General features: G+C 42.3%; 1 protein-coding gene across 1 annotated transcript; it reads right to left on the bottom strand.

Moving 5' to 3' along the window:
* Positions 1-1,412: 1,412 nt before the first annotated feature.
* On the bottom strand, positions 1,413-25,366 carry ube2z (ubiquitin-conjugating enzyme E2Z). The gene is made up of 7 exons (XM_041217583.1): positions 25,191-25,366; positions 18,334-18,406; positions 15,831-16,018; positions 15,086-15,197; positions 13,678-13,790; positions 9,659-9,749; positions 1,413-6,576 (listed from the first exon to the last, which is right to left on the bottom strand). Exons 1-7 carry the CDS (start codon positions 25,358-25,360, stop codon positions 6,406-6,408), a joined length of 918 nt encoding a protein of 305 aa, XP_041073517.1. The 5' UTR covers positions 25,361-25,366; the 3' UTR covers positions 1,413-6,405.
* Between the last annotated feature and the right edge of the window lie 1,555 nt (positions 25,367-26,921).

Raw genomic sequence — 26,921 nt, 5'->3', positions numbered from 1 at the left:
GAATCGGAAACACTTGTGTGCCACAGTTTAACGTAAGGCCCAAAACTAAAACAAACTTCTGTCACCAGTAAGCATATTGAATGCATCACTCAATTAAACAGAACAAGCAGCAGCAGCAGGGATGACTGAAATACAATATGTGTCTCCTTGGTGAATTTTGGCAATTCAATAATAGTTTTAAAAAGGAGGGACAGCATGCTATAAGCACTCGATTAAATCCCAACCAGTATGTTTCAATATTATCCTGATGAATACACCATAGGCCAATGCTTTGGCGTGAATTTTTCAACTTTCTCTTCCCACCCCAACCCCCATCTTTCACATTCTACTGGAGATCATGTTCCAAGCCCATTAATGCAATGTTGGTTATTCTGTTTGGAGATGTTACATTTCTGTAGCAGACAAAACTCATACAAACCTTTTAGTTACAAATATAACTTACCTATCCTGGATGTTAACAGAGCTACTCCCTTCAATATGTTTATTGTACAATAAAATTCCAGTTTGACAAACTACAGCTCAATCCTCAAATGACCAGAATTCCATGCGACTAGTCAAACACTATGTTAATTTGTAACTGACCAATCGTATTAAAATATATGAATTGAAAGCATTTGTTCCATTCTAGTGACAGGATTGAGTCGAGAGGACACTTGCTTTAATACATAGTTGGTTTCTGGTCAGAAGGACAAACCTGCTTGAAAGCAGAAAGAAATGCAGCACCAGTTCTGGATTAAAGTCAGTAACTGCACTGATCGGTCAACCGCTCTGGGTGCAGTGAAACATTTCCATTGCAAATGAGATTTAACGGTGAAAGGGGTTCTGCTTCTTGTAACAAGCTAGGATTTGAATATGTGCAGCGTAAACTAGGCTATGAACTGAAAGTGGTATCACATCCCTGCCTTCCTTTATTGGACTATTGTTCTGTTTTGTTATGCATTTGGTAGGAGCCTGAATGGTAACAGTACATTATGACATAGATTATAAAATACACACAAACTGCAATGCAGGTCTTCGGATCTCTTTTGTGATGTGATTTTGCAGCAAAATAGTGGGTACAGGATCCCTGGCCAACATCCTAACAGAAATCACAAGGCTGCCATAGTGTTCTGACACCAGCTCAAACCCTTGGGAAACTAGGTGAAATTCATTATGACTGGGAACATTAACCATGTGGGTCTTAACACTCAACCAGAAAGAGATTTGTTGTTCTATGTGTATCAAACCTTTACACAAGTCTTTGCCATTAATTGGAGTGTATCTCTTAACATGAGAAGGACAACAGGAATGATCATCTCACTGGATATCATCTTCAATGTGGTTTAATTTTAGGGAATTTAGAAATATTTTACCAGACAAGGTATTTCCACAAAACAATCCCCCATCTAACTTTACCCTCTCCCCCCACCCCCGAATTCCCCATCTTTCCTGAAAATACCAAACTCTAGCCAGGCATGTTTGCCAAGCAGCTGAGGCTCTATTGGTACCTTGTCCAAGACGCCATTCTTAATAGGCAAATTGCAGGCTGTTTGACTGTGCCTCATCACACCTTAACCTGATCGAAACTCAACAAATGAGCACTTTCCAGCAGTGTTTCTGAACACTGATCAGGAACTGAAATAGTGGCTGGATTGTTTCCTACATCCCTCACCCATGGATGCTGAGGTGAATGATAACAGCCCAAAGACTTGGACCTTGGTGAGCTCTGGTCTGTATGGCTTAGTTCCACAGTGGCAGGCATATTTACAAACTCAACTGGACAGGAGAGCTCATCAAACCATTTTAGCTTAATTGAAGACATCAGTTAGAGAGATAAGAAAATTGAGATGTAAAGTCTCTATGTCAAGTTTCAAATCATCTGCCTCAAACTTTAGACAAATCAGGATTCTTTTCCTTTATTACCCAAGGACATTATACATTTATGGGTTTCTGGAGGCCTGTAGAACATAAAAAATACTTTGTATTATTTTGAGAAAAGAGTTCAGGATACTGTCCATTAAGCAGTACACTACAATTAATGGCTGGAGTTCAGTGTAATACTGTCTCCTGGGTAAACCTCAAAGGATTCATATCAAATTCATTATGACCAAGTGGTCCTTGGTGCTAAACAAAGAAATTGTCTCCCTTTTGGACCGCCTGAAAAGGTAATCATGGTTGGGTGTCCAGGGACAAGCCTGATCTGTATGATGCCATATGGTAACTGATATTCTTCAATTAGAACCAACCAACAGGGCTGACTCATTTTCTGCTGCGATCAGTCATAACACCCTAAGCCCCACTCACCATGGATCACCCAACCACGCGATCAGTATTAAAGGCTACAAATTTCAGAAAACCACTGACTCCTAAACAGTCCCAAGCCCCTCACTCGAACTAGGTCCATGGCACTGTAACCAGCCACAGTTCACAGGATAAACAGCAATAGTTTAGCACACTGCCATCATGTAGAGATTTGTAGTGGCTGCACTCCAGCCAATATTTGGAGATAATAAATCATTGTAGATTTTAACCATAACAGTAGGGCATCAAATATCGCTGGGAGCAGTTCCACTCTTGTCTGCCTCTTGCAACTTTCCCACCTGCAATTCCTAGTTAAACCCTCCTGTTTCATTTGTCTGGGGCACTGTAGCTGTATCCAATCCATGTGCTCATGTGACGCTCATGTTCTGTAGGAGTCAAGGGCATTGATCTAGGATTAGAACTGCTGCCCTGCTGTTTGCAATTCCCAGGCATGGGGTGTTGAGAACAATTGTAGCACTGAGATCAGCTCAATCAACACCAGCCGGGGACCATCCTAGTACTGTGCCACACACAGTATGGCCGGTGGAGTGACTAAGTTGCAAACACCTGCAAGAGTAATTTTGCAGTAAGCTCCCAGCAATGTTGTCACAAATTCTTCCTTGTAGCATACTGTGCTGAGATTTAACTTCAAAGAAGCTCTGTTGGTCACTTTTGCAGAGTGATCATAAGATGTGAAGAGGTGGTTTATAATATCAACGTACAGATCAGGCGCTAAACAGCCAGCACTAAATCATACTCTCTATTCTGCCCCATGACCTGAGGTTTCTTTGCAGCTAACTGTGCTGAAATACTGAAACTAAATGTTTATCTGATTCCATGAAAGTGAATCAAATGCTTAGATTATTTACAGACGGGAAAACTTTATGGTTTGTCTCTTCGCAGTCTAACTTTCACCAGCACAAACCACAGTGCATAGAATTGCACAATCATCCCTGTTTTCACATGGCTTGTGTGTGAATGGTGGAATCACTTCAACATGGCAACAAATGGGTTAATCATTATTAATAGAATCTGACATTATAAAGCAGCAAATTATTTAGAGAAGGCTAACAATCCTATTGCTCTAACTTATGTAACAATGGGTTAGATATTTTTAGTTAATGACAATAATGTGATTAAGCTGGCTCCAGAAATGGGAATAAGGAGTAATAGTTATTTAAAGCATAAAAGAACATGAGATTTTAAGCTATTACTCCTTAGTCAATGGTTTGGGTTGAATCATTTGAAAATTCATTTTAGATTACTTGACTGACTGTAATATTGGACCTTAGATTATCAGTTGTGAGAATTGGGAGCTGCTTTACTCCTGACATGTTCTGAGCAGCTGAGGAAACAAAAGCAGTGTCTTTTTTCCTGAGGTTCAAATATGCTATTGTCTCCAACAGTGTGTTTCAGCTGAAAGGCGCAGGTCTAGTAACATGGAGGGGAAGGTGTCAGCTGCAGTGAGCTATCCCTGAACTTGCTGTAAAATTGGATCAATGGAAACAAAGTGATGGGGTGAATTCAACTGTACTTGTGATATTGTGCAGCCACATGGCTGTACAAGCTTCTCAAACTCTGGACTTGCAATGTGGCCCCATCTGTCTGATGGGGAAAAGTCTGGTCTCCAAAAGATTCATTGTAGTCTGGTTAACTAGTCACTTTGCACATGTCAAATCTTGGCATCAAAATGCTTCTTTAAACATTGTATGACTATGGAATACAGCAATGATTGCCGTGTTTCAGGAGTGATATAAAGTGTGGCATCATAGCACTGGGGCATCAGGTACAATGCTCCAGGTATTCTATATTTCTAGTGACTAGTTCACAGAACCAAGACCAGAGGAACTGGGAGCAAGGTTTGGGAGACTCCCTTGTAATGATAGAGGACACAGGAACTCTCATTACTTCCAAAAGAGGGTGGGCATATGTTTCATTGATGTCAGTGACCCCACCACTTTCTGAACTTTTCACCTAATAAACCCAGTAATGCACCTGTTCTGGTCTGACAAAAATTATTCCCATCCACAAACCTTGGTTGAACTTTTCACCTTTCAGTCAGACACTCACAAAGCAAAATCGGGTTTGTCCTGCCAGGAGTCATGAATGGGAGACATACAGAAATTAATAAATGTACTCAGTAAAAAAAACCTACTCTGCTTTGTAAAGGAAGGAAGTCAGTGGGAGCTGGGGGATGGGGAGAATGAAATTGTTATGAGCAATGCTGAGAATTATTCGATTGGGCGTGACAATTATTTATGGTGACGTCAGGTTTGTTCAAATAGAAACTAGAACCTCATTTTAAAAGTTTCCTGTGTTTGCAGACATAAGTTTATAGTTGTTTGGTAGTACAGAACTTGAGTATTGCTGAAAAAAGACATGTCCTTTTTTCAGCAATACGTAAGTTTATATCATTCACCCAACCAGTAAATCCTGGATGGACAACAGTGAGTCAAAGAGGTTAGAAAGACGCTGACTGGATCAGACTGAGATGATAAAATTTTGGCTTCAGTCTCTTTTCTTGGACTCTATTTGAACCTGCATTTGAGAGAATGAGGGGGTAACACTGGGAACTCAGCGAATTGGTTGGAGTTGAGGGGGGTCCAATCTCAATGGTATAGTACGTAGGCCAAACTATGTGAAAAAAGATTTATATTTACCTCAAGATTTAAGTCACTTAAACAAAATTGAACAACACATTGCCGAACCAGGACTGCATTTGTTATGACCACAAATCATCCCCAAATCTGACCTAGAGAGATGTGAAAGGAGGTCACCTACCTATAGATACACAATGTAGGACTTTGAGACAACTGGTCAATAGGATGTTTTAGCAGATTTTTCTAAAATAGTAATCTAAATTGCTCCTGGTTGATTTTTTATCATGGTTTCCACTTGATTCTCCACAGCCCTTCTCCTCATGCAAGCCTGCTATTAAACATGGATAACAGATCATAGAATAAGTTACCAGCCCACATAATTTGCAGCCACCATACAACCTGTGTGATTAGAACACAGACTGAAATAAATTCATTTAGATTTGCCAATGTGTGGAATAAAGATGTCAAACTGCACTGAATGTCACATCAAGTCTCTCTCAATTGGGTGATCAGTTATATACCAAAGCAGACATCTCCCTTTAAATAATATGCATGATTGGGAAGCCCAATAAAACACATTATGATAAATCAGAGTCGTTTTTCCTTTAAAGTTTGTACTCTGCCAGGAGAGGGGACCAGAAACACAAACTATACAGTACCATAGGTCAGTGAGGGGTGTGTTTTGTGAGTTTTATAGAAATCCTCCATTAAAGAGAAACACAAATAATGCAGGTTTTATCTAAGTGAGTTAAATGTGAGGAGCTATTGTTCATTACGGGAACATTTAAACTTTTACAATCAAATGTCATTAATGTGGACGCTTATAAAAAGCAACCCTTTAGTAAACAGTTTTTCTTTCAAGTTGTATCACTTGCTGTGCACTTAACAAAAGAGTGTTGGACTGTGTTAGCAAGATCAAAGGGTCTTTTAAAACAGGTACATGTGCTCATTTGCAACAGATCTGACAACATACTCAAGAAAAGTTTTCTTTGGAGTAAATTAATTCTGTAGCTTTTGAGGTTAACATTTAAACACAGTTGACAGAAACCAGCCTCAGGGCACTCCTCTACATGGTGCTGTTGCAAGATGACTAAACTTGTAACCTGTGAATACTTGGACGTTTCTCACGTGTATCTCAGTATAAAAAAAACTCAATTGTCCACACTGTCTCCTACAGGTGGTTATACTGATGTGGATGAGGCACAAGGCTAAATCTTGTGGGGTACACTGGAGATTACAGAGCAACACTTTACAGTGAAACCAGTGCCCTGCAAAAAAAGAGTATGGATTGGAGAGCTAAAATATTTTTTAAAATTATAATCATGTGATTCTTACCCAAGCCAATTCTCTCCTTTCTAGCATTACAAAGCGAAAGCTGAGTAAAACAGGCTGCCCTCAAAGATGCCAGATCTTTGGTCTATGTACAAAACCATGCGAGAGGTCTCGCTCCTGGACACCTGAGCTTCAGCTCAGCTTCCCTTGGATCCTCACTATCACAAACATGGTCTGCTCCAGTGTTCGTATTCTAGGGGTGGGTAGTGCCTTGACTGTCTTGCTCAGTTCCTGAAGAGCTGCTGTCAGAGTCTGGCTCCATTGCTTCCTCTTCATTTTTCTTTTTCAATCGCTGTCTTATGGCCTGCAGGCGATTCAGTAAGGTCTGGTAATCAAAATGACCTCGCCTCTCCCCAAAAGGATCCTGTGAAAGGAAGAAAAACGTGCTCAAGCATTTTACAGTGAACTTTTTAAACAAATACCATCTAATACATTGAACAAAAAGTGCCCCTGACATTTTCTTTTCTCTTTAACAATATACATCTCAATTTGAAACCACGCCAGAAAAGACAGTTCTATTATATCAAAACAGAATTTGACTAGTTTCAGCTTTCAGTAGTTTTATGCTCCTGATCCATATAAACACAATTGTTTAGTTTTATTGATGCGCTTTACAGGCACTCAAGCGATAATCACTGTAAAAAAAAACACACACACACAATTACTGACTGTTGTTAACATTTCAAAGTATACAGGTCAGAATGGGCAGAACAGTGCGAGTGAGCTGGGACATGGGACAGGAGGACATTGAAGAACTAGGAAGATGGGGGCGAAAATGCCTTAAGGATCGGCAAACAAAGGCAAGGATTTGAATGTTTTGGGGAATGTAATTTTAAAAGAGGACCAAGGTAGCTGCTGAGAAGGAGTAAATAAGCAAAAATCAACAGGACTGCTAGAACTAAACGAACAGAGGAAAGGCTGGAATTACACAGGTACAGTCTGTTTGTGGAGAGGTGCCTCCACAAGTGCTGCCCAACTTGTTGATATTTCCAGCATTTGTTGTTTTTATGGTGGTAACGGGGCAGCTATCGACAGTGGTGTTTTGAATGATTTGTAGGTTCTTCAGAGCCAGTGAGAAGAACATTGGCAAATCTGAGGCTGAAGATAATGAAGGGGTTTTGGTGACAATGGGGTTTGGATGGAGGTGGGTGTCATTAGCTGTGGTGGAGGAAAATGGAAGTCTTTGGAATGGATAAGATACGGGGATCTAACGCACGGATCAAACTGGACATGAAGATCATGTTGGTTTCAGAGTCAATCAGCAGCCAGTAACAGAGATGGATTTGGGGAAATGGGATGCAGTTTCCAGCAGAACTCAAACAGAATGGCTTTTATTAACCTTGTTAATGTTAAGCAGCAGATAACACTGCCTTGCCCAAAATTTCAAGGTGAAATAGCAATCAGACAGCAGAATATAACAGATATAGGTGTCAGGGAAGTGAATCTGGTGTTGTCAGTGGGCACATAGAAGCTGACCCTCTGCTTTTGAAAAGATTGCAAACGAACAGCATGCAGATGTGGAATGGAAGAAGACCAAGGAAGGAACCTCTAAATGAAGAAGCAGCCATTAGGAGTATCCATTGTAGGAGACACATTGGCTACCCTACGACAGGTAAGATGGTGGTGTTGGAGGATGGAGTAGTTGATCATATCCAAAGTCACAGAACAGTCAAGGAGGGATAATGCATTGCAGTCTCCCTGACAAAAGGAAGCAGCTGCTAACTTTCACCATAGCTATGTGAGCTGTGGCTCAGTTGATAGCACTCTTGCCTCTGAATCACAAAGTTCTATGTTCAAGTTCCACTCCAGGGCTTGAGTAGAAAAATATCAAGGCTGACACTCCAGGCAGTACTTGAGGGAGTGCTGCACTGTCAGAGCTGCCGTCCTTCAGGTAAGGTGTTATACTGAGGCCCCTTCTATCTGTTCAGGTGGATGTAAAAGATCCCATGGCACTATTTCAAGGAGTAGGGGAGCTATTCCACAGTGTCCTGGATAATATTTATCCCTCAACCAACATCACAAAAATAGATTATATGGTCATCATCACATTGTTGTTTGTGGGAATTTGTGTACAAATTGGCTGCTGCATTTCCTGCACTGCAACAGTGGCTACACTTCAAAAAGTACTTAATTGGCTATAACGTGCTTTGAGACATCCAATATTCATGAAAGGCACAATACAAATGCAAGTCTTCTTTTTTAAAATGCTTGTTGTGCCATAAGCAAGACAGAAATCAGAGTGGCGGATTTTGAACGGCAGCAATGTGAGACGAGCACAAAGCTGGGTGATGATACATATCCGCAAGGAAAGGGTTAAGCCAGTTGTATTGAAATCTGCTGTTATATTGCTAATGATCTCATTATATTGTAATGATGTGACCATCTGAGGAAGTATAAATTAATTTAGATGCAGTGACCACCAAACCGATGAATTCTGACCGAGAAGCAATGGTCAGTTTAAACAATAAACCTAATTCAAAGACATTCCAGTAATTAGTTGGTAAGTTCTGAAGGGATGACATTAACCTTTTCAAAGCAGGAGATTGATACACAGGAAGAGGCAGAAAAGGCTCCTTTGTTAGGAAGGCCTAAAGATAAGAACCTGCCTGAGAAAGTTAAGTAGTGTAAAGAAGCTGAGGAGTTGTTCCGGACTATGGAAAAAGTTAAAACTCTTCCCCTTATCTTCTGTCTTGTTGTCCTTCGAGGTGAAGTTGACCACATTAATCATCTGGAATGTTTGGTAGGGTTTCAATGGGTACATAGATGACTGTTAAGGCTGATCTGCACCTGGAAGGTCATGTTGCAAACAGGCCAGGGTACTGAAGAAGATTGCATTTTGGGCATGCTGCTGGTTCAGGATTTCTTCTCCAAGCTACCAATAAGGGACAAGAGGCTAATTTGCATTAGGTAACGCAGAAATGTGTGGTTTGTTACACCAAAGGATTAGAAAATAAAAGCACAAAAAAATTGGGTGTTAGAACAGATATTCCAGAATTTGAAGGGCTAACCAAACACATACAGAGAGTAGAGAACTGGAACGTGAGAAAGTTTTGTCGTAAGTGCAAAATTAAGAGCTCGTTTAATTGTCAATTATTACTGCACGCTTAATAGATCTGTGAACATCTAACATGTAATACTGCAAACCCTATTGTTTTGAGGAATAAATTTTAAGTAAACATACTCCTTATCTATTAATGTTAGAAGGTGATAAGAATTAGGAATGGGGCAGTTAAAGTTTGGCTTGTTATAAAAGTTAGGGGCTGTTGGAAGTCTTAAAGGGGCAGCAGGAATGATGTACATGAAAAGGGAGCTATTTACAAAGTCAGTGATCATTTAGCTGAGGACAGAAGTGGTCAAGCACTAAGTTGGGAGGGGTTTGAGGAGATACATCTGATTAAGGACAACTTTTGATAAGCAAGAGCAAGTGGAGAAGGAGATGATGATACCTGCATGGTCTGTCCCTGCAGATGAAGCCGGTCCTTACAAGACAGTTCATAGAAATCATAGAACTCCATGAAAGATTTCTCCATCACACTTCTGAGTGAACGGAAAACATCACAATAATTATCATTCAGTAGTTTAAGTGGCGAATATTTCAGCTTGGTGCATCCATATTGAAATAAAATTTAACTTACTCCAGTAAAAATGCGTCTTTCAGGTCCTGTATTTACAGACTTTTAACTAATTTGCAAACCTAACCATGTGAAAAAACTATTAACAGAAATGTTCAGTAATTGATTAATGGCCTTGTAGCAAGTCTTTTGAGTAAACAGGGCAGAATCTTAGCTGTTTTGATCCATTCAATGCAAAATCATGGACTCGAAATCTCCAATATACTTTTTCCAGTTATCAGCCAGAAGCTTGAGTGAGCCTTTCTAATACAGAATTTTATTTTTAATAATTGCCAAAATGTTGCTATTGGGCCAAATTTAGGCACACTATCAGGCAATGTCTTTGAGCAACTTTGTGATTTTCCTGTGTACTAAGCACAGTCTAAAAATAGAAAGTTACAGTGGTGCTGTCTTTTTTGTTACTTAATAAATGGTTAGTGCCTGTTTTCTATATAACTATTCACTATTAACTGAAAGAAATCACTTCCAAATTGCGTACTGTCCATTGCTCCTAAATTGAAGCACTCACCAGATAGGTGGTTGAAAGGGATAAAGGGATCAGTCTGCGAAGAAGCACTGTTTTCCTGTGCAACTCTCAACCTCTGTGATATTTGAGAACCCCATATTTGTCAGTTCATAAAATATATCTAGTCATTGGACAACTGAGTTGCCTATAGAATTGGCTAAATGCTCAGTGCCTCTAACAGTTGCTACCAAGATTGCTAGGTTTAACTATGATCACAGTATTATGAACTTTATGAGTCTTCAAAGAAGCTGAATTTAAAAAAAGACATTTTAAAATAAACCTAGGTAACCAACAAATCGTTGTGCAAAATAGTAATAAGATAGTACAGAATAGAGAAAGAGGGGGCACAGATTTACAGTAATTGGCAAAAGTGATATGAGAAAAAACTTTTTCATGCAGCAAGTGGTTAGGGTTTGGAATGCACTGCCTGAGGGTGTGGTGGAAGCAGAATCAATCGAAGCATCAAATGGGAATTAGACTGTTATCTGAAATGAAAGAATGTGGAGGGTTATTGGGAGAAGGCAGGAGAATGGCAATAAGGGAACTGTTCATTTGGACAGCCGCTGCAGGCATAATGGGCCCAATGGCCTCCAGCGCTCTTACAATTCAGTGATTCTGTGAATACCAACTACCTCCTGCCCAGCATAAATCAACCACAAAACCCAAGAAAGATTAAATTCAACGTGCTTTTGACTTCATTCCCATGCCAAGTGTAATGCTATGCCACACGTGAGCCAAGAATCTGGATTATCCATCAACTTTCATTATTCACCATGGGCCCTACAATATGCCAGATGCAGTTATGATGGCTGAACAATTATATATGGCTTTGCTTACTTGATGTGATTGGCAGGTGCCTGGGTGAGAAACACAACAATAAAAGATCTATTTACATTTGTAAAATGCTTTTAATCTACCAAAGTGCTTCACAATTGAGTTTCAGATCTGAGCAAGAGCAGGAAAGATGGGTCATGGAGGTCACCAAGACACTGTTGAAAAGGTATTCTTTTGAAGAAACCTTTGAAGTTGGGGAAGAACGTAGCAAGTTGGAGAGAAGGGATTGCATAATGTAGGAGCTTCATGGTTGATTAAAGCTACCAATGGTAGATTGGGAGGGGTGGGGGAAGAACTTGTAGTTCGTTTAAGTTGGAAGAGCGGAGTGATGCAGAACTGGAGAAGGTTGCAAGCAACTAAGGGCAAGGCCAAAAGAATGAGGTTGAAACTTTTGAAACTGATGTGTGAAGAATGGAGACGGTCAATGGAGGTCGCCAAGGAGAAGCAAGATAGATAAGGGGAACATGCTGCAGTATAGGAAGTGGGTGGCAGGATCTGGAAGAATTAGGAGCTTAAGTGGAGTCTATGCTGGAGATTATCGAGAAGTGTATTGGCAAAGCAGGGACTGAAGATGGCAAAGGAAATTATGAATTTTCAGGTGGTAGAGTGAGATAGGGATGGAAATGGGTGATGTTTGAGGAACTGCAAATAGGCGGTATAGTGTTGACTGATATGTAGTTTGCAGCTCAGCTGGTGGTCAGGATGGATATGGAGCTATGCTTCAGCCTTCTAGTGTTAAATGCTAAGCACTACGCCACTTTTAAAAGGCAAAATTTGAGAATAGGTGTTTTGTCTGTTCTGTTCAGCTGTCTACAATATCCCTCTGAGGTCCAAAATGGAAGGGCAAAGATGATGAAAGCTTGCTTTACTTGGTGTAGGATTTAAAGATACTGCAGAAATTTCCAGTGCAGCCAGAAGATGCCAGCAGAAAGATACTGAACTGAAAAATACCTGCTAGAGTAATTGCCAGTCTGCTCAGGGACAGAGGTGGGTTGCAAAAGTCAGGCAATAAGGCTCTACATTTTTTTTAAAAATCAGAGATTAAAACTTTCTTCACGGACCACAGAATTCTAGAATGCATTCTAGTCTTATGCCAACAGCTAAAACTTGCTCAGAGTCCTGTTCCCTGTGTACTGAATGCAAACATAGCTGACTACTTCACAAATTAGACATGTGCTGTCCTCTGCAACATGTTTGAACAGGCAGGAGGTGGCTTTATGAAAAAGTTGCGTAATTTACTGGAAGTCATGTATTATGTATAGTAATCTGCTTTCTGATCACAACATCAGTTATGCTCAGTGGGTACTCAGCCCTGAACCAAAAGGTTGTGGGTTCAATCCGACGCCAGAGACTTGAGCACAAAATCTAAGCTGACAACAAAATATAGTATTGAGAGAGAGTGTACTACATTGTTGGATGAGTCACCTTTCAGGCAAGATGTTAAGTGAGGCCCCACTTATATATTTGGGTAAATGTAAAGGATCCACTGGCACTGGTCAATTAAGAGTGGGAACTTTTCCCCAGTGGTCTAGCCAAAATTGATTCGTTCAAGCAAAATCACCAAAGATCAACTCAAAGCAGTTTACAGATTCTTGCTGTGTGCAAATTGGCTGCCGTATTGGCCCACATGACATCACTTCAAATGTAATTAACTACAAAGCCTTTTGAGATACAAAGGCTCTGACACAGCACTATATAAAAGCAAGTTCTTCTTCCTTTACAAACTTTTCCACCTATTGTCTGTCAAAAACATCTATAATGTTAGTTAAAAATCAAAGATTTAAAGCTTTGCTTTGGGTTTCGACAATTTCCCACATAACTGATTGTCTGCTACATCTGCATCTGGTTTGAATGCAGCAATCTGTACACAGTTCACTGGAAAAGCATCTTTTTGTTGATTCAATTATTTTGTACACCCTCCTTCGCCTCCACCAACAAAGCAAGCATCTATAAACAATTTCTTTAGAAAGCAATACAGAATTCTGAAATATTTCAGTGGGTAAGTGTCAATATACCACAATAGTGAACTAGTAATTTGAAATAATAGAATGATACAACACAGAAGCCATTCAGCCCACTGTACCAGTGCTGGCTCTTTGAAAGATAAGTCCTACTCAACCCCCAAATCTTTTCTCACAGCCCTGCAAATTTCTCCTTTTAAAGTATATATCTAATTCCCTTTGGAAAAAATACTATAGAATCTGCTTCCACAATGCTTTAGGGCAGTGCATTCCAGGTCACAACTATTTGCTGCATAAAAAATCCTCATTTCCTCTCTTCTTTTTGCTAATTATCTTAAATGTGTCATCCTGCTAGTAAAAACCATTTCTCCTCATCTGCTCTAATTAAAAGTCTCAATTTTGAACATCAATTTCCAAACCAATTCAATTTTACACAGAATTAAACAGACCTATTATGCACGATAAGTCTAGCTCCAATACAACAGTGGATGGTAGGTTACTAATTATACCTCTTAATGCAATATGTGATTTACCTTAGTGCGTCTGGACACAGACACTTGCCATCTAACATGTCGCAGACAGCTACTCTGAGAGATTCATGCCGTATGCATTCATTGTAGTTTTTACTATCGCCGGGATGTCTCTCCTAAACAGTAAATAGGTAAAAGTTTTATTTTGCAATTTACAGATAATGTGCAAATACATGTCTTAAATATTTATTACACAGAACATTCCCTTTCCCTCCAATTTACCCTAATTTTAAGGTGCTGACGCCAAAGGTAGAATTTCAATGGGCTGGCGGTCTCTCTGTACTCAGCCTCACAACCAATCTTCTGGTCAGTGAGTGCTGGCAGACTATTCGACCATGGGGGCCACCATAGTGCGTTCAATCCTGGCCACACAAAGGTTCACGCAAACTCACTGAAGGGGGAGTTGATGGGGGAACATTCAGGATTGCAACCTCTGGCACCTCGTTCTGAATCTAGGCAAACTGATAGCAACATGTTTCTTCAGAGAAAGACTGGATAGTGATCAAGGGAGTGGGTGTGGGGACATAAGCATGCAGTTCAAAAGAAAAAGATCAAACGTGTACCTGGATTTGAGAGTGTGATACCATATACCAACATTGGCAAGATGTTCTTGTTAAGGAAACATTAGGAATACCTCATGTTGTGAATTATACATGTAAAACTAAGCCCATCAATGATAAACAGTATTTTTTTTACTTCTCTTGTGAAGATCTTAAGAATTTGGAGGAGTTTTCATGCAACAACCCTGAATTCCTCATCCACATCCACATGTGAGCTTTGATAGTGGATAGTGATAGGTATTTAACAAAGACACCACTCAAAATCGTTCCTTTAACCCATGCATGCTTCCAGCAGAGGTCAATATATGGTGAGTGGAGTAACTAGATGCTTTTCCTCTTCCCAATACAGGATATCAAGGCCACCAGTCCTGTTAGGGTCAGCAAACTCGACACCAGTGCTGACTGGAACCCAGAACTGTCCCATCCTCTACGGTTCAACATCACATTGGGTAGACTTACAGATACGAGGGAAAGAATTGGACTTTTTGAAACTGCAGATTAGTACTGAAGGTTGGATTGACAGGAATTTTTAACTTGAAGATCGTCAAGTATATAGCCCTGATCCCAGCACGTTTTACACACCCCAGCTCTCTGGAGATCATCAAGAATCTCTCAAGACATAATATCAGTGTTCCTACAGTATTGGAACAAGCCATTCAGCCCAAATGATTTACGCTCCATAGGCACTTGCCTTCACCCTACTTCATTTAGCTTCCAATGGATCCTTCTATCCCTTTCTTCCTCATGTACTTATCCAACTATGCCTTAAAAGCTTTTATTTTTAAATCAAAGTTACAAATGTAAAAGCAAATCTCAAAATTTTACCAAGATTAAAAGGTACTTCAGCTCACCTGTTCAAAACCTGGCTCATTGTGATATGGATTCTCAGTCATAAGGGACTGAATGGATATGAGTACAGAAGAGATGCTCTGGGCCGGGCTCCAGGCAGGCCCTGTCCATGTGCTTTAAAAGAAAAGAGTGTCTTAAGATACAGCAGAAAGTTCTTAGTAGCGGACTAGTGATGACTCAAAACCATCCCAACATTTTATGAACTATCACTTCAATTTCCGTTTCATGTGCAAAACATAGGGATACTTAAAGTAGTCACTCTTTAAAACGATCAACATCACTGGTTTGAATGGGTGTTCCAGACAGATTAAGCCTAGACTTCATATCCTAGATAAACAGACATCACGACACCGCTGTAAAATTCCTGAAAAGGACTAAACTGTAATTGCACATTCGCACATTAAAATGCACAAATGTTTTGCATCTCTGATGTGAAGGGCTGACTGTTGCTCTGTGCTTGTGAATTTGTATAGCTTCAACATCAGGGTCTCTTTATACGTGATCCAGCTTCCTGACACATTTCTTAGAAATTTCAAAAAGCTATTTGCAAATATGAGACAAAATAAGGGATGGTTTAAGATGGGGGAGGAGGAGGGTTAGTGGGGGGAATGTGAATCTAATTGATTTTTGTCTTTGGATTTAGCCCTAAATTTACTCAGTAGTTTACAGGCCAGGCCTGTCATTTATCCAGAGCCCATTATTTTATATGCATGATCCACTCTTAGCTGTTATTTAATCTGAGCATACCCAAGTATGCTGAGGCACACTTTGCCATTCCGGTAGAAGTTTGGGTTAAACCGCACAGTGCTGTTTCCAGTTGTCATGAGCTTGACTCTCGGTGGGTGGATAGGATAGTCAGGAGGGCAGCGAAAGAGGAAAAGAAAAAAGCCTCCTTCATAAGGTGTGTCGAAAGGTCCTGTAATTAGTGCGTGAATCTGCAGGGAAAAGAAAAAGAACAGCAATCCCAGTAAAGTAAATGCCCAGTAAAGTCAGCAGGGGGGAAAATTTCCAGTGTAAAATGGTGGAATACATTAAACTGGTACCAAAACACTTTCTTATTGCATCCAATAGAGCATTACAATTACCACTACATCAACATCTCCCCATTATGGAAATGCTACTGGACTAGTAATCCAGAGGCCCAGGTGAATGCTCTGGGGACACGGGTTCAAATCCCATCACAGCAGCTGGTGGAATTTAAATTCAATTAATTAATTATTCTGGAATTGAAAGCTAGTCTGAGTAATGGTGCTCATGAAACTATCAATTGTTGCAAAAACCCATTTGGTTCACTAATTTTTAAAAAATTCATTAACGGGGTGTGGACGTCACTGGCTAGGCCAGCATTTATTGCCCATCCCTAATTGCCCTTGAGGAGGTGGTGGGGAGCTGCCTCCTTGAACTGCTGAAGTACCTGTGGTGTAGGTATACCCACAGTGCAGTTAGCGAGGGAGTTCCAGCATTTTGACACAGCGATAGTGAAGGAACGGCGATATATTTCCAAGTCAGGATGGTGAGTGACTTGGAGGGGAACTTCCAGGTGGTGGTGTTCCATGTATCTGCTGCCCTTTTCCTTCTAGATGCAAGTGGCCCTCTAGAGAAGGAAATCTGCCATCCTTGGCTGGTCTGACCTACAGGTGACTCCAGACCCACAGCAATGTGACTCTTAACTGCCATCTGAAATGACCTAGCAAGCCACTCAGTTCAACAGCAATTAGTGATGAGCAACAAATGCTGGCCTTGTCAGCGACACCCACATCACCTGAAAGAATAAAGAAAAAAAATCTTGATTGTCATCCTCCCTGTGCACTTTACAACTAATGGGAAATTTACAGGTTCAATTCCCACCATATACTGAGTAAGCTGATCTCAATTAGGGAAGAGTAAGACCCGTTTCAGGGTTCGGTGCTACTGGGTTAGAGGTGGGGGAGACAGGGCAGGTGGTGCTGGCTATCAGCTGGAATTCCAGCTATAATTCATATTTGTCTGATCATTTTCTTGCTGGGGGGATTGTAATGGAGTACAGTTTATGCACATTCCTGCAAGGGGTTCAGTGGACTACTGTGGCAAGAGCCCTAGCTAATATCCTCATCCTGATAAGTCTCCCTGTCTTCCGAACCCAGGGCTCCCACAGCCAATTGCAACACAACTACCACCCTGATATTCACCCATTAGGCCAGTACATATCAATGATTTCTGGGTTTGTAAGTTTGAGTACCACACGAAGCGGTATGTACAAATCGACCCTTCAGGGCAGCTGCAGTAAATTACATTCCCTAAACACAATCTGGCTGATGTTTCTCTTTATACAACATTGTGTTGTAATGATGTAAAAAAAAATCTTCCAAATGCACACTTCCTGTGAACTTTTACCACTCTAAATTCACATGTTCACTTTTGTAATAGAAAAGGTGTATGTAAACTTCTTACACTCTAAGTGAAGTGCAATCCACTTCCTGTGCTGTAATGTCACTGAAAGAAGGGTGCGATTATCTGGTAATAAGTTCACACAAGCAGCTTCCATTATAAATATTGTTCCAGGAATTTGTAATGGAATATAAAAAAATCTGACTGTAAAATGGGGAGCGAATTACATCTGCACACATGATCCGCAACCTTCAAACTTTGTTTCGCCTGATCACCACACTTTTCCATGATTTAGTGGATGCAACACCACATTGTGTAGTTTTAATTTTATCTATACAAATGGAATCATAGGATGATACAGCACAGAAGGCCACTCTGCCCATCATGCCTGTGCCAGCACTTTGAAAGAGTTATCCAATTAGACCTATTCATGTGCCCTTTCCCCAAAGCTTTGCAACTTTTACCTTTTCAAGTATTTATCCAATTCCCTTCAGAAAGTTACTACTGAATCTGCCCTTTCAGATAATGCATTCCGGATCGTAACAACTCACTACTTAAAATATTCTAATATTATCTCTGGTTTTTGCTAATTAATTTAAAATAAATATATTCTGGAGTAATGAATCCAAAGCTTTAATATTGTTCAGATAATGCTGGAAACACTCAGCATTGGTTAATGTTTCAATTTCTGATGTAAGATTACAAAACTAAAGCATTAACTTTATTTCTCTTCACAGATGCTGCCTGATGGGCTGAGTACAGCATTTTCTGTTCATATTTCAGGTTTCCAGCATCCGCAGTTATTTTGTCTTTTAACGTTCTAACTGTTTGGATGCTACATTAAATACTGCACCGTGCACCAGGTAACACGTCTCCATCGCACCTTAGTCATATCTTGCGGGTCTGGGACAACAAACATCCCTGGTGGTGGTTCTTTGTAAATAGACATGATATCCCTGCAGCACAAAATAAAGCAAAATATTAAAACATATTCAATGTTAAATTTGCAAAAGAATGGAAGAAAACGATAACCCAAACAATCATTCCAATAGAGGTCTTTAGAATTATGAAGGGGTAGGAAAAGGGTAGATATGGAGATAGTGTTTCTATTTGTTGGGGAATCTAAAACCAAGGGTCATAAATACAGCGATTTCTGCTCTCTTAACCCCATTTACTCCATCTCTCCTGAAGGTCTTGATTAGGCACTGCAGTTTGATTTCGCAGCTGCTGGAGTCCTCCTGCGCCATGGCCTTGTGACCATTCTTCATATAGCATATACAACACCGCTAACATCGTAAGATATCCCATAGAGCATTATCAAACAAAATCTACACTGAGCCACGTAGAGATGTTCGCTCCATTGTGCATGCGCCAGCTCCGTGAAAGCCCCTGTTCCCCTTTAGAGAAATGACAGAGATGAGTTACTTGACCTGATGATACAAGGTGAGCTGACATTCTACTGAAACATGAGAATTTAAAGCAATTGTTTTCAGCACCCATAGTAAACTCTGCTCCCTCAAAACTGACACCTAGTCATGCTCTCGGTCTGACTCATCTTGCCGTCCTATTTGCCCTAAAGCTGAGCTTCAAATCTACATCCTCAATCAGAAAAATTGTTCAGCTCCAGATTCACACCATCAGCTTCTGTACTGCAGCTGATAAGTCTTTATCCAATTTTTTAAGCCAGTTCTACACTTGATTTTCCCAACCCTCTCCTCCCAGCCTTCAATCCTCCAAAATTTATAAACTCCAAACCATTCAAAATTCAGATACCCATCTGTCCCACACTAATGTCTGCTCAGATACTGCTGCCTGTCCCTAGTTGGTTCCGTTGCCAATGCAATGAATTTAAAATCTCCACCCTCACACCTTCATCTTCAAATCTCTCCATGGCTTTACCCCATCTCACTTCTTTCACCTCCTCCAGCCTTATTTACTTTCAGCACCCTTTATCCCTCTATCTCTCCATAAGCAGTAAGCCTTCAGTAGCCTTAGTGCTATTTTCTGGACCTTTCTTATTCACATCTCTTGAAACCAAACCAAGCGTCTAACACTCCCATTATGGTTCAATATCCATTTTATTTTATATTTCCTCCTGTTAATCCCTTGGGGCATTCTTTCACATGAAAAGGTGTGGTAACAAAGCAAGTTGTTAATTGAGCGATCTTGCTCTGTCAGGTTTAGCAATCCCTTCAAGTGAGCTCCAGAGTGGAGGTGGGCACTTAGCTTAAAAAGACATGACAATCCATAACCATTCACCAACTATTGGTAGGATGGGGCAGTCCTGGAACTGTGTCAATTGACAAAAATCACGATTTCACTTATGCATGAAGTTAGCACAATCAAAATGAAGAATGCCTATCCCTGTTCATCTTCCTGCTCAAGGACAGATTACACCTTTAAAGACAGACTTCACTGGAAATGGGAAAAGAAAACAAGAGAGAAGAGAAGGATGTGTATGCTGCTGAACATAGCAAACTTCACGGGTAGATGCAGATGAAAGTTAAGCAAATGCTTCAGCATCCAGACACCTCAGAGGTTCTTGACCTGCTGGTCAGAATATAATCCTATGACATACTTAATTAAAGTAAATTTCAATGGACGATGGTTATGGAACCTTCAGGGGCCATTTACAGAGCTAACTGTTTTGAATTTGCAATGTAAAGAGGTTACCATTGGATTACAGCCAGGAATCAGAAAGTCCTACTTTCAGAGTGGACTATCACAGGTGGCGCCAGTCCAAATGGAGCTGCGTCTGCCACAAGCAAAGCAAGAGAAGTTAAACAATGGTTTGAGTTATCTTGGGCTTCTCTCACTCATCACCCAGGGACTGATAGCTCAGCAAATATCGCAAGTTGCTGCTGTTGAAGGTTAGTAAACCAGAGTTTGGGAGTGCAGTGCAGTTTAGGGCTGCTTTATAAAGACAGGGTTCAAGTGGCTGATCACGTTAAATTCCATTTTTTATTGCTTAGGATTCAGCAACTTTTCCCAGCATTATAGGATAGAATTCCACAATGCATTCTATTTCTCAAAGAAATGAAAACTATGAGTCTCATAGAGATATAACTTGTGAGCTGAGAAAGAGAGAGATTCCAGATTTAAGCAACTCAGCTTATTTCACCTTATTCCGCATTAATCACTGGAACTCGGCAGTCTGAAGCCAGGTGACTGATTCATTGCAGCCCATAAGGCAGAACAATGGCAGCCGAACACCGGACCTGGGGTTTGCATCTACAGGAATCCTCACAATAAGGTGCCTTAGAAGCTTGAAGGCAAATTCCAGAGCCAACAGCTGAATGGATAAAAGGTCCTTTATTAATGCTCAAAAGTCTAGCTCCCCAGAATGTGGGCATCGCTGGCATTTGTTGCCCATCCCTAATTGCCCTTGAACTGACCTTGCCAAGTCATTTCAGAGTCAACTACATTGCTGTGTGTCTGGTGTCACATGTAGGCCAGACTGAGTAAGGCTGGCAGATTTCCTTCCCTAAAGAACATAACTGAACCAGACAGGTTTTTATAGCAATCAATGATAGTTTCATGGTCATCATCACTGAGACTAGTGAAATTTGAACCCATGTCCCCAGAGCATTAATCTGGGTGTCTCAATTACTAGTCCAGCGACATTATCACTATGCCACCATCTTCCCTTGATCTTGGCGATGCTCCCTTTAAGAATTTTATACATTTCAATGAGATCACCTCTCATTCTGTGAGAACATAGGTTCATTCTACTCAATCTCTCCGCCTAGGACAGTCCTTTCATCTTTAAAGGAGATCAGAACTGTACACAGAACTCCAGGTGTGGTTTCACCAAGGCCCTATATAATTGCAACAAGACTCCCTTACCATTATACTGCAGCACCCGCAACACCACCCCCAAACCTCCCCCATACCAACCCTTGCAATAAAGGCTAACACATACAATTTACCTTCCTAACTGCTTGCTGTAAATACATGCTAACTTCTTGTAATGTGTACAAGAACATTAAATCTCCTGAAACTCCTGTATTTAAACGTCTCGTTGTTTAAAAAATATTCTGCTTTTCCATTCTTCTGACCAAAGTGGCCACGCATTATTCTCTATTTTGCTCAGTTAACTGGCATATATCTCTTTGCAGCTTCTTTGTGCGCTCCTCAGTTTACTTCCTCATTTATGTTAGGTATTAGCAATGGCTCAGTTGGTAGCACATTTGTCTCTGATTCAGCAGGTTGTGGGTTGAAGCCCCATTCCAGGAGTTGATCACAAATATCACGGGCTGACAGTACAGTACTGAAGGAGTGCTGCACTGCCGGAGCTGCTGTCTTTCAGATGAAACCAACGTTTCATCTGCCCCCTCAGTGGGCGTTAAAGATCCTATGGCACTATTTCAGAGAACAGCAGGATAGTTATTCTCAGCATCCTGGGCATTATCAACGAACATCACAAAAACCAGATTGTCTGGCCGTTACCACATTGCTGTTTGGGGGAGTTTGCAGGTTGTCTTTTTTTTTATATATCAGTGATTACAATTCAAAAAGTACTTATTTGGCTGTAAAATGCTTTGAAATGTCTGGGGGTCATGAAAGGTGCTATATAAATGCCAGTTTTTTTTTAAATCATCAACAAACTTGGGTGTATTTATTCATTTATCTCTCTGTTTCCTATCATACTGGGTCCTCTCATCTAATTCACTAATATAGATTGTAAATAGCTGAGGTCCAAACACTCATCCTTATGGCACTCCTCCAGCTACACACTGCCCTCCCAAAAATAACTCATTTATTCTGCTTTCTGTCCTAAAACCAAGCTGTTACCCCCTATCTCATGAACCCTAATCTTGGTGTGCTGCCCAATTGTATTCATTGCAAAGATCCCACAGTGATCATTTAAACACGACCGTTCGAGAGACTAATATGCCTCTGGGGCCAGTTGGATAGAACACATGAACAGTATTCACCAGGTAGGCCTACAGTAACATCAGATTTCAGCAAGATATTTCAGTTATCCTATGAATACAGAGAGGAAGCTTTAGTTGATACTTAACCAAAAACTGCATTTCCTCATGGCCTTGTGTGAATAAGAAGGTTTGCTGCGATTTTTTTCTTAGAATGTAACCTATGAGTCATTTTGGGAGTAGCAACAGTAATCGCACAGAATTGCCAATCAATTCTACGCCTCTATTTGAAAATTCTTATTCTGGTATTCAAATCTATTTATGGCCTCACTCTTTCCTATCTCTGTAACCTCCTCCAGCCCTACAACCAGTGAGATCTCTGTACTCCTTCAGTCCTGCGGGGTTTCCTTCAGTCCTGGGGGGGGTTTCCATCAGTCTGCCATTACTGCCCATTCAGCTACGGAGCTGAAGAGTTGCATGGGCTAGAAGCCCTGGAAGTCCCTTCAAAACTATTCCGTCTCTCTCCCCTCCTATAAGGCACTCCTAAAAATCCACCTCTTTGACCAAGCTTTTGGACACCTGTCCTGAGGTGGCTTGCTGCAAAATTTTGTTTGATAGTGTTCCTGTGAAGTGTCTAGGGATATTTCACTGCATTAAAGATGTAAACTGTTATTGTTGAAAAAAATGGTTATTCCCAATATGGTTCGAATCTACTTATTTCCTTAATTCAAATAATATTCTCCCATCAGGATGTTTCACTGTGCTATCAACATTGATGCCCCTCTCCAGCAGCTGACTGAACAGAATTCTTTGTCCAGAACAGCAGCATTGGCAGTTAAAAGTGAACCATAAACAAATTCTAAAACAGAACTTTGATCACATTCTAGCATTTAAAGTGCATTTGATTATGAAGATGAACAAATTGGCTGCTGTGTTTCCTACATTACGATGGTGACTACATTTCAAAAGTAGTTTGACTGCGAAGTGCTTTGGGATATTCTGAGGGCATGAAAGGCGCTATGTAAATGCAGGCTTTTTTCTTTTTTAAGGCTCTCACTGGTACTTTTTTAAGAGATGAAACTAGCTACCCAGCCTCCAGCTCCACACTGCTCTTATTCTATAAAGGTCTACGCTTGCTTGCAAATAATGATTAAGCCTCACCATTCAAGATTCCTAACAGGGCATTTAAAACTAGAGAAGACAAATGATGTACAAAACGTTCAGCAGAACATCTGCAAACCATTGAAGTGTTGACATGGTCTTGGTCAGCAATCAACTCATATGAAGCCCAACATCTGGGAGTTTAGACAGCGAAGGAGGAGAAAAGACCCCAAGCCCGCAGCAGAGAGCGGCCCAAGACCAGAGCCCCACGCCATCAACACATAATGAAAGCAAAGGTCAGAGATCCGGCCAAAGCACAATCCCCGATCTCAGAGGAAAGGGCAAGGGTAGGTGGTTGGTTATTTACTGGGCTCAGAGGATAAAAAAATTTAACTGGATATTTTGAAAGTGGTTGGGGAATTTTTAAGAATGAAAGAGGAACACTGGTTGGGGAGCATTGGGCTTGGAAGAGGTGTGACTGGAGTTGCGGCTCAGCTGAGGGGACTACTGAACCACACCCACGGTCTCAGACTCCACCTGTTTCTTCTCCTTCAGTCACCTGCACCGTCTCTCCCCTTCTCCCAGTTTCTCCCTCACCTGTCAACTTCATCTTCCCCCACAACCACCGTCTCACCCACCTCCCACCCTCAATTAGCCTTTATGATTGGAGTATAAAAGCAAAAAAGTTTTGCTGCAATTGTATAGGGATTTGTTGAGACCATACCTGGAGTAATGTGAACCAGTTTGAGTCTTCGTACTGAAGGGAAACTATACCTGCCTTAGAGGGAGTGCTATGAAAGTTCACTAGACTGGTTCCTGGGAGGAGTGGATTGTCCTTTAAGAGGTTGAGACTAGGTCTCTGTTCCCCAGAATAATAAAAAAAATCTCATTGAAACATAAAATGCTAAGGGGTTTGACAGGGAAGATGCTGAGTATCTTGTTTTCCCCTGGCTGGACAGCCTAGAGCTAAGGGGCACAGTCTCAGGATAAGGGGTGGGACCAGCCATTTAGGACCAAGGAGGAGAAATATCTTACCGCAGAGGGTTGGAAATCTTGAAAAGTCTCAACCTCAGAGTTGTGAATGCTCAGTCATTGAGAATATTCAGGCTCAGATCAGAAAATGTTTGGGCACCAAGACTCCCAAATCATCCCTTCCCTCACCCCCCACCTCTCTTCCTCACCCACTGCCCTTTTCCCCCACCCTGCTTCCCTCCACTCTCCCTGCCATCTCCCCTCCCCTTACCCTCCTCTATCCTCTGTTCCTCCCCAACCCTTTCCCTCACCCTTCTCTCCCACCCTTGTCCTCCTGACCCTCCTCTTCCCACCCACCGACTTCTTTTCCCCCAACCCCACACACCCCATCTCCACAGCACTTACCACCCCTTTTCCCCTGTACTCACTGCCCCCTTCTCTCCCCACCCCCTGCTCTACCCATCACCCCCCTCTCCCCCCCGTCATACAGCACCTCCTCTCCCCCCCTCACTCACCCACTACCCTGCTCTCCCCACACCCTTCCCCTCTTCCCCACACTCCTTCCCCCCCCCACACCCTCTCCTCCAACCCCTACTCACCCTCCCCCCTCCATCCCCCCCCCCCCCCGCACCCTCTCCTCCTTCCTGTCCCTTTTCCCACAACCCCTCCTCGCCTCTCCCCTCCCTACTCCTTTAACCAGCCCTCCGTCCCCGCCGCCCCCTCCCCCCTCCCCCCCTCCCCCGGGTTGTCCGGCTGTCTCTTGCTCTGTGTCCCTCCCCCGGATGGTTATTACCTTTTGATCCGGAGCAGGCAGGGCTGTGAAGGCTTCTCGCTGTCCCAGTCGGTGCTGAGTGTCGGATCCCAGGAAGTTGCGTGCAGCTGGCTCAGGAGGCCGGTTGCTACCGAGCCGGTGCCTGGTAACAGGATCGGGCTCACGCTCTCCTCCACTGGAGCTTCCGCCATATTCCCCAACTCCAGCCCACACCGCGCATGCGCGGAAAACCACCCACAACAGCGCCACCCGCCGGTAACTCCGGGAATCACCGCCCCCGCAAACATCGCCGCCAGCTGTTAACTCCGGGAATCACATCCCTGCAAACAGCGCCGCCAGCTGGTAACTCCGGGAATCACAGCCCTCGCAAACATCGCCGCCAGCTGGTAACTCCGGGAATCACAGCCCTCGCAAACATCGCCGCCAGCTGGTAACTCCGGGAATCACACCCCCGCAAACATCGCCGCCAGCTGGTAACTCCGGGAATCACACCCCCGCAAACATCGCCGCCAGCTGGTAACTCCGGGAATCACACCCCCGCAAACATCGCCGCCAGCTGGTAACTCCGGGAATCACACACCCGCAAACATCGCCGCCAGCTGGTAAATCCGGGAATCACACCCCCCCCCCCCCCCGCATATAGCGCCACCCGTCCGGTTACTCCGGGAAAACATACGCCCGCAAACAGCGCCGCCCGCTGGCTACTTCGGGAATCACATGCCGCAAACATCGCCACCCGCAGGTAACTCCGGGAATTACATCCCGCCAACAGCGCCAACTTCTGATCCTCTTCATTGAGAGGGAAAGGCGCCACCTGATGGTAGCCCCGAATCGGGCTAGCCCTCCACACAGGCGCCAAGGTGCGATTCTATGTAAGTGCGACGATAATTTTTGTTTATTCATTCATGGGATGTGGGCTTTGCTGGTGTTTATTCCCCATCCCTAATTACCCCTTGAGGAGGTGGTGGTGAGCTGCCTCCTTGAGCCGCTGCAGCCCATGTGATGTAGGTACACCCACCGTGCAGTTAGGGAGGGAGTTCCAGGGTTTTGACCCAGCGACAGTGAAGGAATGGTGATATATTTCCAAGTCAGGATGGTGAGTGACTTGGAGGGAAACTTCCAGGTGGTGGCGTTCCCATCTATCTGCTGCCCTCGTCCTTCTAGATGATCATGGTCGTGGGTTTGGAAGGTGCTGTCTAAGGAGCCTTGGTGAGTTGCTGCAGTGCATCTTGTAGATGGTTCACACACTGCTGCCACTGTGTGTCGGTGGTGGAGGGAGTGAATGTTTGTGGATATGGTGCCAATCAAACAGGGCTGCTTTGTCCTAGACGGTGTTGAGCTTCTTGAGTGTTGTGGGAGCTGCACTCACCCAGGCAAGTGGGGAGTATCCCATCCCACTCCTGACTTGTGGATTGTAGATGGTGGACAGGCTTTGGGGAGTCAGGAGGCGAGTTACTCGTCACACAATGACTAGCCTCTGATCTGCTCTTGTAGCCACAGTATTTATATGGCTAGTCCAGTTCAGTTTCTGATCAATGGTAACCCCCAGGATGTTTATAGTGGGGGATTCAGTGTTGTTAATGCCATTGAACATCAAGGGGTGATGGTTGGATTCTCTCTCGTTGAAGATGGTCATTGCCTGACACTTGTGTGGTGTGAATGTTACTTGCCACTTGTCAGCCCAAGCTTGGATATTTTCCTGGTCTTGCTGTATTTGGACATGGCCTGCTTCAGTATCTGAGGAGTCACGAA

This window comes from Carcharodon carcharias, chromosome 23 (genome assembly GCF_017639515.1).
Source record: "Carcharodon carcharias isolate sCarCar2 chromosome 23, sCarCar2.pri, whole genome shotgun sequence".
NCBI classification, from domain to species: Eukaryota; Metazoa; Chordata; class Chondrichthyes; order Lamniformes; family Lamnidae; genus Carcharodon; species Carcharodon carcharias.
This window is presented reverse-complemented; position numbering and strand designations above follow the sequence as displayed.

What these genes read in the sequence shown, in the direction of transcription:
- ube2z (XM_041217583.1), bottom strand. Translation starts at nt 25,360, where the DNA reads ATGGCGGAAGCTCCAGTGGAGGAGAGCGTGAGCCCGATCCTGTTACCA. An exon ending in ACCCGCAAGATATGACTAAG is followed by an intron (nt 16,019 to 18,333) that starts GTGCGATGGAGA and finishes TTTTCCCTGCAG; the next exon opens with ATTCACGCACTAATTACAGG. An exon ending in CTGTGTCCAGACGCACTAAG is followed by an intron (nt 9,750 to 13,677) that starts GTAAATCACATA and finishes CCGTTCACTCAG; the next exon opens with AAGTGTGATGGAGAAATCTT.